Source organism: Scheffersomyces xylosifermentans (assembly GCF_036884685.1).
Source record: "Scheffersomyces xylosifermentans strain CBS 12540 chromosome Unknown RJT20scaffold_4, whole genome shotgun sequence".
Lineage (NCBI taxonomy): Eukaryota > Fungi > Ascomycota > Pichiomycetes > Serinales > Debaryomycetaceae > Scheffersomyces > Scheffersomyces xylosifermentans.
The window spans coordinates 1752738-1769738 of record NW_027042942.1 but is presented as its reverse complement, the minus strand read 5'-3'; the positions used below and the strand labels follow the sequence as shown (position 1 = coordinate 1769738).

Genomic DNA, 17001 nt, shown 5'->3' with positions numbered 1-17001 from the left:
AAATATATATGAACGACGCCTATCGATTCTTCATCCCAAAAGAACGAAGCAAGTAGGGTTTGAAAACAAATGATAGGTAATCAAAACTATGCAGCTCATCACTGTGTGCAGCGAAGGCGGTGTACATGTATATTCCCCAAAATTAATTTCTTGCTTCCTCAGTTCAGTGGTTATCGAATTTATAAACTTAGAATTAAAAAAAGAACTGAAAACTCGGCTGCAAACAGAAACAGCATATACCCAAGGCATAGTTGGTAAAGTAAAGATTGCAAAAATAGTAGAGCCGCCTGCATGCTGTCTTCTCAAAAGGGAAGTGGTTGCATTTTCTACAGTGTTTCATTTATAGTTTTCATTTATTCTTCAAACTAGGGGCCAGAGTTGATTCACTGTCCCAATAAAGCTCACACTACCCTTCAAGCAAATTAGTATTGAGAAAAACATGTTGTAGGTTTGAATTATCTCTCGTGATAAGTATGAACTAATTCGAGCTGTAAGTTTGAATTGATAAAATGAAATTGAAACCACTGTACTAAATAGAAAAGCGCTACCTGCCTTCATCATTACATACTAAACGAAAGGGGAAACAAATAATGGAGATATATAATAATATATGTACGGACATAATATTTCAATTCTCATCATATCATCATCTTGCTTCTAATACATAATATAAATCTTCCAATACCTTATTCCCACGTATGCTTTGGTTTCTATTCTTTCTATACCTTCTATGCTTTCTATGCTCTGTATGCTTTCTATACCTTCTATACCTTCTATGTTTTCTACCCTTTCTATATCTACTATGCCTTCCAATTTTTCTCATAGTACGTACCAGTATACTTTCTCCGCCCATAGCTAAGCTCCATCTTATCTCACGCGACATGCGGGTAACACGACCGCGTCGCACTTCATTTTTACTTAGCGGCTAATTAAATGTTTACTATGAAGATGGTAGCACGAATGGTTAAAGAAGCACTATAAAGATATAGTAAAGTATTGATTGAAATCATCGAAGTTGTCTTGAAGTGGAGACTGGTTAAATAAGTATTGCTGGTGGGGACTAATAGTTTAACGCCAGAATTTCTACCGAGTCAATCCAACAAATGGAGTCCGAAGAAATACTCCAGGTGAGGAGCGATATTAAGAAATGGGAATATGCCTTTAAGGAAAAGAATGACCGTCCACCTTCCAAACTGGACATCAAAGCAAATGTGACTATACGAAGTCTATACCAGAAGTATAAAGTACTCAAATCTGGAGGAAACCCCAATAAGCATATCAAAAGAGAGAGCTCCAAAACATCAGGATCTTCGTCTTTCAAAGACCAAGCATCTCCTTTTCGTGACGAAAAGAATCAGGTAGTAGAAATCAAAATTAGCAGTGATACTGAAGACTCGAATGATAAGAGTGACCACCAGAATAATAACAAAAGTACTAATATTGAGAACACTTCAATTATACCATTCAGCGAACTAGGCCCAACTCCTCAAGCGAATGGAAAAGTGCTATCAATATTCGACGTCCGTTTGACTCCGCCAGAATCGTCGCCCTTGAAGTCGAAATCAGGAACTACTGCCAACCAAAGCGTGCACACTAGTACTAATGATATCCCTTTTGTCGAGTTCAGAACTCCAACAAGAGCCAAAAAATTGGACCTTGCAAGAACGCCAACAACTGCATCGAAGAGGAAAGAACTGGTGTTCAGTAAACTTCGTAGTTTGAGTGAACAGGACAAGATGCCCAGTGAAGCAGACCAAAACGACCACAGAAGATTACAAGATACTACTAATATACCCACAGAAATGGAAACACCTAGATATCTTGGAAGACACAATAAGAAATTTGAATTGGCAAATCCTTCAACTTCCCATCACAACCTTCCTTCTTCACCATTTAATATAGAGGTGCTGCCCTCAAAAACTCCCATGGAAGTAACACCCGTTCGTAACTCTGTAGTGGATTTTCTGGTATCCCCATCTCCCCTTAAGCCACACAGATTTATTTCAAGGAGACTTTCTGACGTCTTTAATGAAATTAAAGCAATAGAACAAAGCGACATTAGCACCGGCATAGATAGCATCATTGAAGATATCAATGAAGATGAGGAAGAAGAAGAAGGCGATTTAGATCCTACTACTCGCCCTTACAAGAAGAGACACATTAAGAGAACTACAAGAAACTGGAAGATGAAGCCTGTCCTGGAAGATGCCGACAAAGACCGTATAGGCAAGAAGGATATCCATATAGAGATTAAGAAAATGGAGGAGAAAGAAAGAGGCACTTTAAATTCTTATATTACATCAGATGTTGAGTCAGAAGAAGATGACAAGCCTTTGAAGGCAAAACATGTACCTGGAGTTAAGCAAGTGAAGCCTGTAAGAATGAACTACCAACGTCTTAAGATCAACGATCCAAGGTCCAAGGCATTCAAAAGAAGAGGAAACTTCCGCAGGTAACCATTGCATTACATTAGGATGAGATAAAATTACTACGATTCATTTTTCATTTTCTACGGGTCAAAATTGGGAGGAAATCTATAAATTTGCATCTACGCAGAAGTCTATTCGACGACTTCTCATTCTGTATTATATCATTGTATTTAAGTATATAAAACACATAATAAGATTCAAGGAATTGCAACAATACCATCCACTCCCTCCAATTCAGAGAACTGGACTCTCGGTTTTAAGACAGGCTGTGAAAATGTCTCTCCCTCGTCGTGGGTACTATCGGAAGTGCCAGTGTATACTGGCTTGGCCCACTTATTCTTATCGCTTTCAAAATCCCAAATATTTCTACTCATATCACGTTCCGAGCTTTGCTTTGTGCTCCTGAGTTCTTCTTCTAACTTCAGGATTTCGGAGTCTTCGCCTTCAGTTGCCTTTGGCACGCGATGTTTCTCGACCATTGTAACTTTTCCATCTTTTATCACCATCTCAACTGACTTTTCACCTCTTCCTGTTCTAGAATTTACGGTGTCTTCTTGTTTTCTCATTTGTTTTTGTTTCTTCTTAAGTTGGAGAGCTCTTTCCACGGGGGAAAGCCACATATTACCAGAAGATATGCTGGGCAATTCGTAGTCGGCTGCGTTGTCTATAATCTTGGTTCTCTCTGCACTGGTATCTTGAAATGTGAGTAAAGTCTCCAATCTTTCTTGTGCCTTCAATAAATCTGGATTCACCTTGCTTCTTTCTATTTCCAAGTTCTCTATAGCAATCTCTTCGTCTTTGACCTTGTCATCTTCGTATTTCTGTTGGGCTTTCTTTCTTTCTGCTTCCGCTTGTTTTAAAGCTCGATCTTGGGCTTTCCATAGATTTTCGCCAGCATTCAAAGTGACAACAATTTTCTTTGCTTTAACCTTTGGTTGAGGGCTACTCAGTTCTGTCGTTCTGATTTTATCTTGTTTATTCAAGAGTTCATTCTTTTCTTGCTTCAAAACATTCATGATATCAACTCTATCCTTTGCTGTGAGTAATTCGCTTCCACAATAAGAACATGGTTGCAACCCCTCTTTGCTGCATATTATTTTACCACAATTCAAGCAGTTAGGGGCAATTTCAAACAAGGGATGTCTCGTGGCCATGCAATTGCAATATCTTCTTGTATCAGATTGCTCGGCTTTGATTTCCAATTCATTCAAGACGCTTTCTATATCCTTCAAATTGTCTAGATTACGCTTTTTCGCCTTAGCTGACGTCGGCATTGGTGCTGCTACTGGGGCTTTCTTGTTATCGAATAATTGAGAGGTTGTGGTTGATGTTTTGGAACTGACTTTTGAAGTACTGTAATTTTTCAGTCGTTGTGAGTCAGAACTAGTTTGGCCAGCTCCACCCCAAACTTTGTCCACTTTCTGTGGTTTTAGTGTGATGTCCACGTTCTCAGGATTTTTCCTTGGTCTCAAAGGTTTCTCTTCATCTTCTTTCATACGAATAAAGTTGCCAATGAAGGTGAAAGCATCGGTAGTCTCTCCAAGCAAGTTCATGAAGTACGTCTGGATCTCAGCTTCGGTGCGTAGTGAGACGGCATAGTTAATGACCTCTTCACAAGATTCTCTGTCTAGGGGCAAAAGATCCCCTATCGCATTGACTGAGTAACTTTTCAACTTTGAACTCATTACGGCCTGAATTGGGAATTAAAAGAGAGACAAGGATATTTCAAAATTGAAAGGTAAAACATATTTAGGGTTACTCATAGTCCGATCTTAGTCACGTGAAGATGTCAAAAATATAAGTAAAAGTCGTTTATGAGTGGAATGGAATAAAGTAGATGCGACACACGACATTTTGACAGATGAGAGAAGAGAGCTGTAACGGGGGAAGCCTTTAATCTCAGATGCTATCAATTTCAGACTTATCATTTCATTTCTTCAGAGATCAGGGCACAGTTGCATCTCACTCGCAGTCACTTCATGTGAGAGGAAGGTGCGTCTGGTAAGTTCGCTTGTTCGCTCATTTTTGATTTCCCTTTATTTCTCTGAGTTCTTGAGACCTCTCTATTATGTAGACCTCTTTCGTTTCTTTTCTTTTCTTTTCTTGTGCTACTCACTCACTCACTCACTCACTCACTCACTCATTTTGCTCACTTCACTTCACATACACAACTTTTCCAACTCTTCGTTCTCTCGTTCTCTTCCTTCTCTTTATCTCATTGCATTCTTCTTGTCGCATTCTTCCCACTGCTCTGTCGCATTTCATTGTCACGCTTTGGAGAGGAAAAATCTCAACAAGAAACAACGGATTTTTACAGCCATCGTTTTTTCTTTTCTTTGTTATCTTCGTTCTTTTTCTGATATACTGATATTCAATAGATTCACTAAGTTATATAGAGTCTATAGATAGGGTATCCCAGTGGAAAATAGTAATCATTCAGCACGTCAGGTAAGAATTTGATTGGCGTTTCTTTTGTACTAACATCCGTGTGTATAGATATACTACTTCAGTTTGATTGCTTTGGTAGAGTGATTTTCAAGTCACACGAAATTACAACAAAGAATACCACCTAGAAACAAATAAATCACCAAAACATCAAACCAAACTCCCTCACGATGTCAGAAAACATTCAGACACCTCCAGACAGCGACGCTTTGAAAGCAAAGTATGCCGAAATCGCCGCCTTGAAGAAATCCCTCGATGAGAAACGTGCTAAACAAGGCATCTACTCTCCCTATCCAATGCCAAACAATGGATATCGTGGAAGGGGGCGTGGAGGAGGTGCAATTAGAACTGGTTATAACTCTCGTGGATATGGTGGATATGGAAATTTCCGTGGCCAGAACCGGCTGTATAGAGGGCGTGGTTCTTACCATGCCCCTGTGATGCATAGAAACGTCAGTGCTGTATTCACCCAACCTCCAATCGACCAGAGTATGACATACGATGAAAGCCAAACAGTGGAAGGCAGCTTGAGTGATATTCTGACACCTGAAGCAAACGGGGATAGTGCTCAAGAATCAACTTCGAGGATCACAGGATACGTAACAACACTGTCTAGAGGTGGCATGTCTTTAGTAAGTACAGACATCTATGAACGAGATCAGCAGAGGTATGCTGCAATCCAGAAACAAAGGCAAGAAATTCAAGAGAGACTAGAACGCCAACGCAGGCTCGCAACTTGGAGAGCTAGAGTTTCCAAGTTTAAAACGAAGACTGATGGAGCCGATAGAATAAAAATAGGAGAAGAAACTTTCGCTGTCACTAAGCAAGGCACCAAATTGGTTCCCTTGACAGTTCCGCAAGAGCACTCAACAAACCTATACAGTTGGAACAACGTAACGTATAAAAGACAACCAAACGGAACCTTGCAGAGCATAGGAATCCGAAAAGGAAAAATTCCGATAGAGCAGTGTCGGTATTATTCGAGAACTGGTAAGTGTACTAATTTTAATTTAAACAGAGATATAATTACTAACCACGGGAATTTTCTTTCGAATCTTTCAATTATTCTTATAGGTCAATGTAAGAAAGGTTCAAAATGCAAATATATTCACGAGCGTTCCAAAATTAGGGTATGTCAGGCAAATTTGCAGAACAAATGTTCTAATCAAAATTGCTTGTATTCTCACGAATGCAGTGAATTTAATACCCCAATTTGTCGCTACTTCTTAGCGGACAAGTGTACAAATCAGAAATGTAAGTACATGCACTTCAAACCAGATCATTATGGAGAGCAAGACTACGAAATTGGGACTTGCAGGCCATTTTCGATCGGCGGGTGGTGCTTTCGTGGCCGCAGATGTCCATTTCTCCATCTTTTCACCTGTCCTGACTTTGAAGAAGAAGGAGAGTGTCCACGAGGAAAGTCATGCTATTTGCAGCATAACGTCAACCTCAGAACACAGAAGCTCATCCAGACTCCTGGTTTGAAGTATGAACGTATAGACGATGGCGTAGTCGTGGAAGATGAAGACGACAAGAAATACGAGGAAGACATAAAGGATAAGAAGATTGTGAACAGCTTCACTGTTGATCCTCAGCTTTTATTCGTTTCTCGTCTGGCCGTCGGTAAGTATGATATTTATATAGATAAAAAGGGCGAGGAAGAAGCACAAGTTAAGAAGGAGCCTGTTGACTTAGCATATACAATTGTTTTCTCTGACTCGGAGGAAGATGAGACTGAAGACGAGCTCCAAGAAGAAGAAGCGAAAACGGAACCGTATGTCAAAATCGAGGAACAAGACTATATAGGGCTCCGATAGAGAGAATGGGAAATAATCATAGAAATTTCATATACGCAAAGAATGATAATCATAGAAAAACTGTAGAGCAGGGTGTATGCCTCGTGTATCATGTTGTATGCCATGTCTATGTGATATCTATATGTTGTAGTACTTTTGTAGCAGTTTCCATGCCGGATTTGTTGCCTTCTTATCATCCAGCACGGTATTTCTAACTCCTTGACCCACTTTCAATTTTGAGATTGGAAGTCACTAAGTAACTATAACTTGCTCTCTCATTATTGCTGTGGTACGGGTTCTCTCGTCAATGCTCTTTCTCAATAAGACCCTCTCCAAATTTTCTCCATAGCAGGGCCACTTAGAGGCATATGTTTACATATCACCAAAATAATAAATATATTAGTTACCTTATATCTGTATAGCGACATGACCATGTGACCCACATATGTACCAATCACCAATTATGACTACCAACTAAGTATATATTTTTGACTTATATTCCATATTAGCACATTTGAGCATGTAAAATGGTCTTTTAAAGATAACCATAAAATTACCTAAAAAAAATAATATTATTAGCATATAATTCATAACTAGTATGAATTACCATATGTAAGCATTTACAGGTATATGACAATTTATACATGGAACTACCCAAACAGACTGTAGTATACCCAACAGATCATTTATGTGCTCATATGTCTTTACGTATCTCCACCCTTTTTACCCTTCTATTACCGCATAATATATATACAACGAAATGACCATGCAAAAGCAGCTAACCATATGAAATCACATGCTAACTACATAAATCAAATAAATCACATAACCAAATACTAACTATATATTCCATATTAACCATATACTGACCATATATGAACCATATATTAACCATATATTAACCATATATTAACGATGTATTACCACCCATTTCAACCACTCATTAACAAACATTCAACTAATTGCCATATTTCCTGGTTACCCACTCTCTCACTCCCTCTAAAATAACCTGGGGTAAGCGATAACAAACCCACAAGAGATCTTCCGATTAGCGACCAAAATAACACACAGGAACAAACAGAATAAAACGGCCGTCCTTCTTTCCTTTTTCGCTCGCAAAGTGCTGCAAATTCGATCAGTCGTGAACACATTTTATTTTGGTAGCATTTGTGTGGTGGTTGTAAATGAACACAGCGGCTGTTTCTTTAGAGGCAATATAACTGTATTGGAAGTTTTTTGGAAGCAATCTTCTTTATATATCTCAGGTAAGTAACAGAGTACCAAAAAAAAAATTGAGTTTTCTTCACTATTTGGCGTGATATTTGTGATCATTTGTGTTGTCTTGGAGACTCGTTAAAGGCTTTACAGTGCGAGATTCTACAGTAAGAGTGATACAGCGTTTAACCGGATTTTATACCACATTTTATGGGAAGAAAGTACCCAGAAAATCATAGAAACCGTTACAGAAACTTGTTTGAAATCTTTAGTTCATTATATTAGCAAACGCTTCAATTCTACGAAGTGTAATTCCTCTAGCCGCTCTTTCAAAATGAGTCTTCACCTGGAAATTCCCCCAGATCTCAATACACCGCCAAAGAGAATTCCTCTCCAATCGCTTCAACAGCGGTACCAGATCATCAGCAACCTTGGAAATGGAAGTTTTGGAACTGTTGAATTGGCCAAATACCGCTTGGATAAAAAAGACTTGTTGAGAGTTAGCGATGATAAGAAAGGCACCCTCTTGGAACCACTATGGGATTCACAGGTTAACAACTCTAATTTGGTGGCAATAAAGACCATGAACCGCCAGCTTCCAACGCTTCATGATTACACCAGAATTAAAGAGGTGAAGTTTATCTTATCGATTGGGTCTCATCCTTGCTTGGTTCAGATCTACGAAATGTTCATTGACGACATCAATTTCCAGTTGCACATTGCAATGGAGTCAATGAACCAGAACTTGTATCAGCTTATGAAGGCCCGCAAGGACATCCTCTTCTCTCCAATTACTTTGAGAAGTATCCTCAGTCAAATTTTGTGTGCTATTCGCCATATCCATAGACACAATTACTTCCACAGAGATGTGAAGCCAGAGAATATTTTGGTTATACCATCTCAACACTACTACGGTTCGAAAGAGGCAATACCACCCTATAGAAGAGACGACAATTTCGTTGTAAAGCTTGCGGATTATGGACTCGCCAGAAATGTTAACAATGCAAAACCTTACACTGGTTACGTTTCAACAAGGTGGTACAGATCTCCCGAAATCTTATTGCGTCAGAAGTACTATTCAAAGCCTATTGACATTTGGGCCTTCGGCGCTGTCGCTTGCGAAGTTGCAAACTTTTCGCCCTTGCTTCCAGGGTCTAACGAATTAGACCAAATATGGAGGACTCTCAAAGTCCTTGGAAGTCCTGTTCCAGCAGATGCAAATTCAGTACATGCTGGCTCTATTCCTATGGGAGGATTCTGGTTAAATGCGCAGACCCTAGCTAGTAGACTTGGATTCATATTCCCAGCAGATCAAGGGATGCAAATTCTTGACATCCTACCAAGTTCTGATCATAAAGAATTGTCTGAAGTTGTTCGCGCATGTCTTGTTTGGGACCCTTCACTCAGAGCAGATGTTGATAGGGTTTGTTCCATGCTGTACTTCCGCGATACCCTTGTTTCCAGTGAAAACAGAGAGATGCTTGCACTTGCAACGTCTAGGAAGCTAGAGCGCAATACAGTGACACCTACAGTCGGACTTGGTGCAATTAGGAGTTCAGATGGCAACAGGGTTTCCAAAAAGACCAAGCTCGCAAGCGAGACATGGAAAAAGCAGCCAGTCCACGAAGCAATGTTGAGTCCCACTAAGATCCTTATGTACGACGATTTAGACGACGGCTATGAAAATGAGTTCATGAACACCTCGGCCCTCTCTAAACAAGATCACAAAGATTTGGACGAATTCATAATCGGTTTGGAAGAAGAGTCTCAGCTTCCAAACGCCCACCAATATGACTACAAAGAGGCTTCAGTGATAAGTTTAGATAAACCCGAATTTCTGCATAATGCAAGATCTTACCACCTGTCACGGAGAAACAGCCGTACAGAGACTCCCGAAAGAGACAGCAATGCTAATATTCCACGAAGTTTACAAGTAATCCAGGAGTCTATTTACACAGAGCTCGATTTGCTAGCCGAGACTTCATTCGATAGTGGACACGAAATCAATGTCAACTCCTAAGTCATGGTTCTAGAAATTACCCAATAGAGCCTTTCTGTCATTCCTTTTGGGTTTCCCAAAAATACCATCCGCCACTAGCTAATTAATACTCTTTCGCTAAACATATGACTATATCTAGCTGCAGAGTAGCAAAGCTCCCCAGATCATCGGAAATGCGTATTACCCCACAAACGTCACCGAGAAAAAAAGAAACATGGGAGTAGTTGTGGCATGTTATATTAAGTATATTGAATCGAGAAAAGTGTGGATTTATTCCTTGTGTATGAGTTGATTTTGACTATCGAAAACACAAGGAAATTGCAGGTAAATCTAAGTTACAATGTGTATTTTGTTATCTACTACAGAGCACCCTGATTTTCCGTTCATATTGCTATCTAACCGCGATGAGTACTTCAGAAGACCCACACAGCCAGCTCACTTCAGACAGCTCGATCACAACCTGAAAGTATTGTCGCCACTTGATTTGGGTAGGCCAGAGCATGGAACTTGGATAGGAGTTACTACCACGGGAAAGATTGCAGTGTTGGTGAATTACAGAGAAGATCGTATGTATAAGAAAAAAATTTGCCCCCCTGGGTTGCTTTCATGACCTATGAATATACAAAGTATTAATAGTCTAAGATAAGAGGAGGTATCGCTGAATTTCAAACCCTTACTAACAGCCTGGCAGATCCATTCAGTGAAGTTTCCCGAGGAATACTTCCTCTAGCCTACCTATGCTCCAGTAAACCCGATGACAAGTGGCATAAAAACCTAGAAGCCTCTCTCAGTCATGTGTGCAAGGGAAAAGTCTCATTAAACCAGATTGGAGGATTCTCCTTAGTCTATGGAGATCTCGCCATAGATGCCAAAACTGGCAAACTTGACCACTTAAACATCTTGAGCAATAGAGGCGATCACGGCCATATTCATTCTACTACAGCCGCGGATTTGGATAGTGACTTACATGGGGATATATCCGGTAGAACAACGTTTGGATTGTCTAACTCGTTGTATTACGAACCGTGGAAGAAAGTGAAATTGGGCGAGTCTATGTTGCATAATTTGATGAAGGAAGCTAAGCAAGCAGAGTTCTCCCAGGAAGAGCTTGTAGAAGAATGTTTTAGGATACTCAGTCATGACACATATGACAAGGAGGTCAAGAAGGAAAAGGGTTTCGAAGGAAAGTTAAAAGAACTCAGGAATTCGATCTTTATACCGCCTTTGGAGACTGGAGTCCTGCCAAGCCCTTTGGTTACCACTGTTGGAAAATTCTATGGTACAAGAACTCAAACAATCATCCTCCTTGATCGTTTCGGAAACCTCAATTATTACGAGAGAAACCTTCACTCCTCTGATAATTTAGACGACGATGCATCTGTTACCACGAGTCATTTCACATTCAATATCGATCAGGAATAGCAATTACTATATAAAATGTGATACGATAGAGCTGAGCACAAAACGTAGATACGACATATTTCAATCATTCATTATATAAATATATATATATATTTATACGGAAAAACTTCTGCTACTGTACATATCTACTAGTAGTCTTCATAAACTCATAATACTTTCATAGACCCAACCTCCCGTGATTCTCTTGCTAGTATTGCTTTGCATACTCTATTAACGGCTACAAGAATTTAGAGCCGAAAAGACCCTGACCGCAATTAATACGATTTTTTCACGTAGTGAAATTTTCAGACAAAGCTGTTGCTGTAGAAAGAGTTCATAACATGAGCTATGGATAGGACAATTGGAACAGAATGTCATTAGAATCATACCCGAAGCAGCCACTCACCTCGGTATACAGAAAAGAAGCCATCACAAAGAAGGAAAATGGTATCTCCTCGGTACTCGTGATGATCCCAGGCAATCCCGGATTAGTTGAATTCTATGTCACCTATCTCGAGTTGATTCAGGAAGAATTCCCACAATTGGAGTTATTTTGTATAAGCCATGCTGGATTTCAAACTACAGAGCCAATAACTACAAAAGAATTCAAGTTCTACGATTTGGAGTTCCAAGTGAAGCATAAAGTCGAGGTTCTCGCTGATCTTATTCATCAAAAATTGGAAGATGGAAATAAAATAGTCGAGCTCTACTTTTTATCCCACTCTGTAGGGTCATTCATACACCAGAAGGTTATTAGACAATTGTTGGAAGACGACAGTTTGCAAGGCAAATTTGTTGTAAAGTTCACCGGGCTTATTTGTCCGACTATAATAGACATAGCACAGTCACAGAATGGTACATTATTTACGAAATTGTTCGCCTATTTGCCTGTTGTATGGCTCTTAGTGTTCTTCTCCCGTTTTATTAACTTCATTTGGTCCGAAGCCAAGATTCGTCGTATTCTTGGAAACCATTTTGTTGAGAAGCCGAAGAAGGCCGACGCACCATCTCTTGAGAGTTGGCAGAACTCTGTAACCGGGGCATATAAGCTAGTTCTGTCTGAAAGACTAATTCAGCAGGCCGTCACTATGGCTAAACAAGAAATGAAGGTAATATTAACCGATGAGGCCATAAATGACTGGTTTTTTTCAAAGCTCCCCGATACTAAAATTTGGGTATTTTTTGCTACCAAAGACTATTGGGTTCACGATGCTGCAAGAGACTACTTGTTGGCTCGTTACCACGACAGTGACAACAAGAATTTACTCTTTGAGGTTGGTGATGTGGAAGATCCAATCACCCATAGTTTTTGTGTTCATCAGAGTGTAGAATTCTCTCTATTGACCATTCAAGCTCTCCGTTCGATTGCCACTTAGAAACATCATCATATGCCAATAACTACATATCCTCCTTGGATAGAAGCTCATAGTACATATACATATACAGATATAGACATATATACGTATATTCACATAGATATATTAATGTCAGATAAGAAGCCCGCCTCATTCTAATTCACCCTCATTACTGGTTCTCATCCCACATCTCCTTATCGTCCAACTCTTTCCCCCAGTATATGGGCTGCTCGCCGGTTCCTGTAAACCCTGTTTTAACTGCAAAAATCCGCATAATTTATGTGAACACTCCATGACTACGAGTCATCCACGATGACTCGCACTTGACTCAACATTCAAAATTTTTTTCCGTTATGACTCTCCCCTGACTGAAAATTATAGATATATTCCTGAGATATAGAGCGTTAATTTTAAATTCTGTTGGCAGATTCTTTTCTGGGTTGTGATTTGCCAACATTTCTTTTCTTGTTCTATCTGATTCATAGTTAGGGTTTTTAGTTTCAGGCGTGGATAAAGAATATAAAAGAGCAAGGATTCGCCAGACATTCGCTACTTTGTTTAAGAGGTACTCATTTATCACTAACTAACAAGGTTACGTTCACTTTAAGGTCATGACCCGTTCTTCTCACGATGACACCCTCTATGGGCAAGGACTTGCCAAAAGCAGTTCGCCAGACACTACCAAGTTGGTGCCTCAAGAAGCAAACTACAGCACTACCAAGGATGAAGAGCTGTCGATTAGTTCTACTCCGGCAGAAACCTTGGATATTAAGGCTCTTGACCGTATCTACAGAAAGTTGGACTTAAGAATCATCCCAGCATTGTGGTGTTTGTATTTCTTGACGTCCTTCGGTTCTAGTGCCTATGGTTTGACATTAACAATGAACCTGAAAGCTGGCCATTCTTTGGGCCAGCACTTGCATCTCACACCACACGATACCTCCACTGCATCAGCTTTGTACTACGTTGGATACATCATCTTCGACGTTCCTATGAATTTGATCATGACAAAAGTCAGTCCTCAAACCTGGTTGTCCAGAATTGTGATCACAGTTGGATCTGTCTACGCCTGCTACCACGTTTTAGAGAACAACAAAGGTCTCATCGCTATTCGATTCATCTCTGGTATGGTCGGTGCTGGTACATGGCCTGGAATGAGTTACTATGTCTCGCTTTGGTATCCCAACGATAGACTGACCAGAAGAATAGGTTACTATTTCACTGCTGCTCAGATCTCTGCTGCTGTTGCTGGTTTGGTCAGTGCTGGTTTCCAAAAGATGGATGGTGTTAGAGGATATACTGGTTGGCAATGGATGTACTTGGTCTACGGTGTAGTCACTGCAGCTGTTGGTATTCTGTTGTTATGGTGGTTACCTGATAGACCATTCAAGACTGATAAACAGGATGAATCAAAATTTAAGAAGATTTACCACAAATTCTTGACCCCTCCACATCCATTAAATGCCGAGGAAAAAGAATTGCACAGAAAGGATCTTGAACACAGATACAAGTTATTAGCTTGGGGATGGAAGGATATTGTAATGGTTATTACTGATTTAAGAATATGGCCATTGATTATAATGTACTTTGGAGTTGTTGGTACTGGCTTTGGTTTGGCTGTGTTTGGTTCTACTATCATTGCTACCAATAACCCTAACCTTACTTCCATTCAAGTGTCTTTATTATATGCTCCTATTTGGTTGTTTGACTTGGCAGGTATTCTTCTTATTACTCCCTTTGCTGACAAGTTTAAGAGATTCCGTGCATTGTTCTTCTCATTTGCATGTTGCATTATCATCGCCGGTATGTTTGTCACCACTTTTGCTAAGGGTTCTTGGAACAAATATGGTGGATTGTTGATTGCAGGTTTCGGATTAGGACCCACTGTCCCAATTTGTATGTCATGGTCTGCTGAGATTTTTGGACCAAGATACGGTGATGTTGGTACCGCTGTAAGTGCTGCTCTTGTTAGTGGTTTGGGTAACCTTGGTTCTGTCACAGCCACCTATGCCTTGTACTCTGGATGGCCAGCTGACAAAGCCAGATTATACAGAAACTCGAATATGATGTTGGTTGTCATGTTGGGTACCAGTATTATTGCTTCTGGAGTTTGTCACCTTTTGAGGAACAAGGTCAGACAGGTTAAATAAGTGAAGTGGTGAAGAGCAAGGAAAGAAATTAGTCCCTGCTATGTTTAATTCACCTAATACATGGAAGTGAAGTCAATATTAGCATTAAGGAGCTCTTTGGATTACTATTTAAATATGAGTGGACTCGAATCATAGTACATAATAATAACATTAATAATATAAACAGTATTACAATAATACAAAGATGCAATAATTTTGACAATTTCAGTAATTTAAACGAAAAATAAGATACTAGAAAAATAGCGGTGAAAATGATCTAATCTAACGTTTTCATTCATTGGTAATATACCAAAAACACATAATTACACCAATTATCATTAATTGAATTCCATTACGAAAATATAAGTTCCATTGAACTGCGGAAATGGAGAGAACAACGGAAATACCCAAAGAGAAGTAACTTAAGAATCAAATTAGATACTTCAATAAACTGAGGTTCCGATCCCAGCACTTTCAATTATAACATGACCAAACATCCAACCAAGATATATACTTTCCTTCCGATCCTGGTGGTACATAGCAACTAACTCTAATTACAAGCCCAAGATCAAGAATCTCCCCACATTTTTTGCACCCGTCCATGCGACATCCATCCCAAAAGATGAATGTCGTTGCCATTTACGTCGATGCGGCTCATTTCCATTTTAGTGAGAACCTCCAGACGCCAAATTTGGTGATACCGTTGTAAGCTTTAAAGACCTGTTTGTTCCTCTAATTCTGAGGAGTCTTTTAGGGCTGAAGCCACCAAAATTTAAGAAGAAGAAGATAAAATGGTTAAATATGACAGAAGCTTCTCAAACAACCACCGAACGTCGTTTCGGATATCAAAATCAAAGAAAAAAGCTGAAATACCTGGTACTTCGGTGCTTGCAATTAATACTGGAGAGATCCCTGGGTCGGCCATCATGACTCTAGACAAACCATTAAGCAACATGGGGATAAACAAAGGAAGTAAATCAAGTCATAGCTCTTTGGTTTTCATGTTGGACAAAAATAATACATTAAATGTCAAAAAGAAGGATGTTCCAGGAACTTCTATAATAAGAATCATTCAGAAAAAGGACAATTACATAAACTCTGCTACGGAGAGTATTAAATACCCCGAATTATCAGGAAAACGCATGTTCACCTCTCCCAGTAGTGACATAGGACCCACTTTCCATACGAGATTGCATTCCGAGCCTTTTCCAGGGGAAGAGCTCTCTATACAAATAACTAATGCAGGAGATTATGAAGTCATCGACCACCAACAATCGCCAGCAGTTGAGGTTAAAGTCATAAGGACGAGAGCAGTAAACGATAAAGCAATACCTGGGAAAGAAATTACATTTGCTGTAGAGAATTTTCCATCGGCCACCAACCTGTCAGTTAGTACTCCTTTAGGTCTAAAAGACAATATTGACTCCCTTGTGGATCCAAAGAACTTACACGACAGGTTATCTCCTGACTTTAATGCCCACAAGTCTCGAGGCTCACGTAGCAATGGGATAAAACGCTCGGAGTCGCGTTCTCCAGGTGAGAGCACTCTAACATTCGACAATGTTGCTGAAACCACTTTTGCATCAACTTCACACATCTCTAAGCGGCAAATAATAGGGAAAACGGGAATGAAACTACAACAGGGAGTCCGGAAAAAACAGGAGAACACGTTAGCGATGAACATCCGTCGTCCCCACACCAATCTTTCTCCTGGAAAATCTATGAAATTCAAATTGCATAATGACAAACGGCATGTTCCTGTTCCAGGGACATCTATCATCTTTCAGAATAACGAAATTACGAATCTTGGCCACCGAAACGGAGCCGTCACCTCTGGGGTGCGTATGGCAGATCAAGGCTCAAAGAGCTGGCAAATATTTACAGTAGAGAATGAGTAATCGAAGATCAAGTGGCTTCATCTATCTTATCTACATAGCAAATATAAATAGTACACAAACATAGTGAGAAATCATAGATTTCACTTCTAACATAAAATTAAATAACTCCTAGGTCATAAAGATGCATTCAAAAATAAAACAGAATTAATTCTAAAGTTATTGCAAGTAACGAATAAACACATCAATGTTAAAAGATAACAACCGAACCTGTCACCTTACCGGTCGCCCTACCGCAGCATCACTAAGAACTAAATCTTCTCCCACTAAAAATAGTCACCGAAAGATCTCGTTTGCTGCAGCACGACAAATTCCTGTAAGTTGAGATTCTACC

The 17001-nt window shown here is 39.7% G+C and overlaps 8 protein-coding genes across 8 annotated transcripts; 7 read left to right on the top strand and 1 right to left on the bottom strand. All coding sequences in view use genetic code 12, as the record gives it.

Annotated features, from left to right (window-relative positions):
- The first annotated feature begins 898 nt into the window (after positions 1 to 898).
- Positions 899 to 2570, top strand: RJT20DRAFT_128525 (uncharacterized protein). The gene has a single exon (XM_064917294.1). The coding sequence runs from the start codon at positions 1104 to 1106 to the stop codon at positions 2454 to 2456; it is 1353 nt and encodes a 450-aa protein (XP_064774662.1). The 5' UTR covers positions 899 to 1103; the 3' UTR covers positions 2457 to 2570.
- On the bottom strand, positions 2571 to 4563 carry RJT20DRAFT_128524 (uncharacterized protein). Its single transcript, XM_064917293.1, has one exon. The coding sequence runs from the start codon at positions 4112 to 4114 to the stop codon at positions 2627 to 2629; it is 1488 nt and encodes a 495-aa protein (XP_064774661.1). The 5' UTR covers positions 4115 to 4563; the 3' UTR covers positions 2571 to 2626.
- A 16-nt stretch (positions 4564 to 4579) lies between these two features.
- On the top strand, positions 4580 to 6743 carry RJT20DRAFT_45760 (uncharacterized protein). The gene has a single exon (XM_064920229.1). It carries the CDS (start codon positions 5045 to 5047, stop codon positions 6692 to 6694), a length of 1650 nt encoding a protein of 549 aa, XP_064774660.1. The 5' UTR covers positions 4580 to 5044; the 3' UTR covers positions 6695 to 6743.
- A 1280-nt stretch (positions 6744 to 8023) lies between these two features.
- On the top strand, positions 8024 to 10068 carry IME2 (protein kinase). The gene has a single exon (XM_064920227.1). It carries the CDS (start codon positions 8223 to 8225, stop codon positions 9906 to 9908), a length of 1686 nt encoding a protein of 561 aa, XP_064774659.1. The 5' UTR covers positions 8024 to 8222; the 3' UTR covers positions 9909 to 10068.
- On the top strand, positions 10069 to 11484 carry RJT20DRAFT_45736 (uncharacterized protein). The gene is made up of 2 exons (XM_064920228.1): positions 10069 to 10453; positions 10579 to 11484. Exons 1-2 carry the CDS (start codon positions 10228 to 10230, stop codon positions 11307 to 11309), a joined length of 957 nt encoding a protein of 318 aa, XP_064774658.1. The 5' UTR covers positions 10069 to 10227; the 3' UTR covers positions 11310 to 11484.
- Positions 11434 to 12767, top strand: RJT20DRAFT_128521 (uncharacterized protein). Its single transcript, XM_064917292.1, has one exon. It carries the CDS (start codon positions 11660 to 11662, stop codon positions 12662 to 12664), a length of 1005 nt encoding a protein of 334 aa, XP_064774657.1. The 5' UTR covers positions 11434 to 11659; the 3' UTR covers positions 12665 to 12767.
- Positions 12768 to 13273: 506 nt separating this feature from the next.
- RJT20DRAFT_150574 (uncharacterized protein) lies at positions 13274 to 15076 on the top strand (the record flags this gene model as incomplete). The annotated part of the gene is made up of 2 exons (XM_064919027.1): positions 13274 to 13309; positions 13417 to 15076. 2 exons carry the CDS (start codon positions 13274 to 13276, stop codon positions 14791 to 14793), a joined length of 1413 nt encoding a protein of 470 aa, XP_064774656.1. The 3' UTR covers positions 14794 to 15076.
- A 428-nt stretch (positions 15077 to 15504) lies between these two features.
- On the top strand, positions 15505 to 16813 carry RJT20DRAFT_141225 (uncharacterized protein). Its single transcript, XM_064918628.1, has one exon. It carries the CDS (start codon positions 15564 to 15566, stop codon positions 16668 to 16670), a length of 1107 nt encoding a protein of 368 aa, XP_064774655.1. The 5' UTR covers positions 15505 to 15563; the 3' UTR covers positions 16671 to 16813.
- The last annotated feature ends 188 nt before the right edge of the window (positions 16814 to 17001 follow it).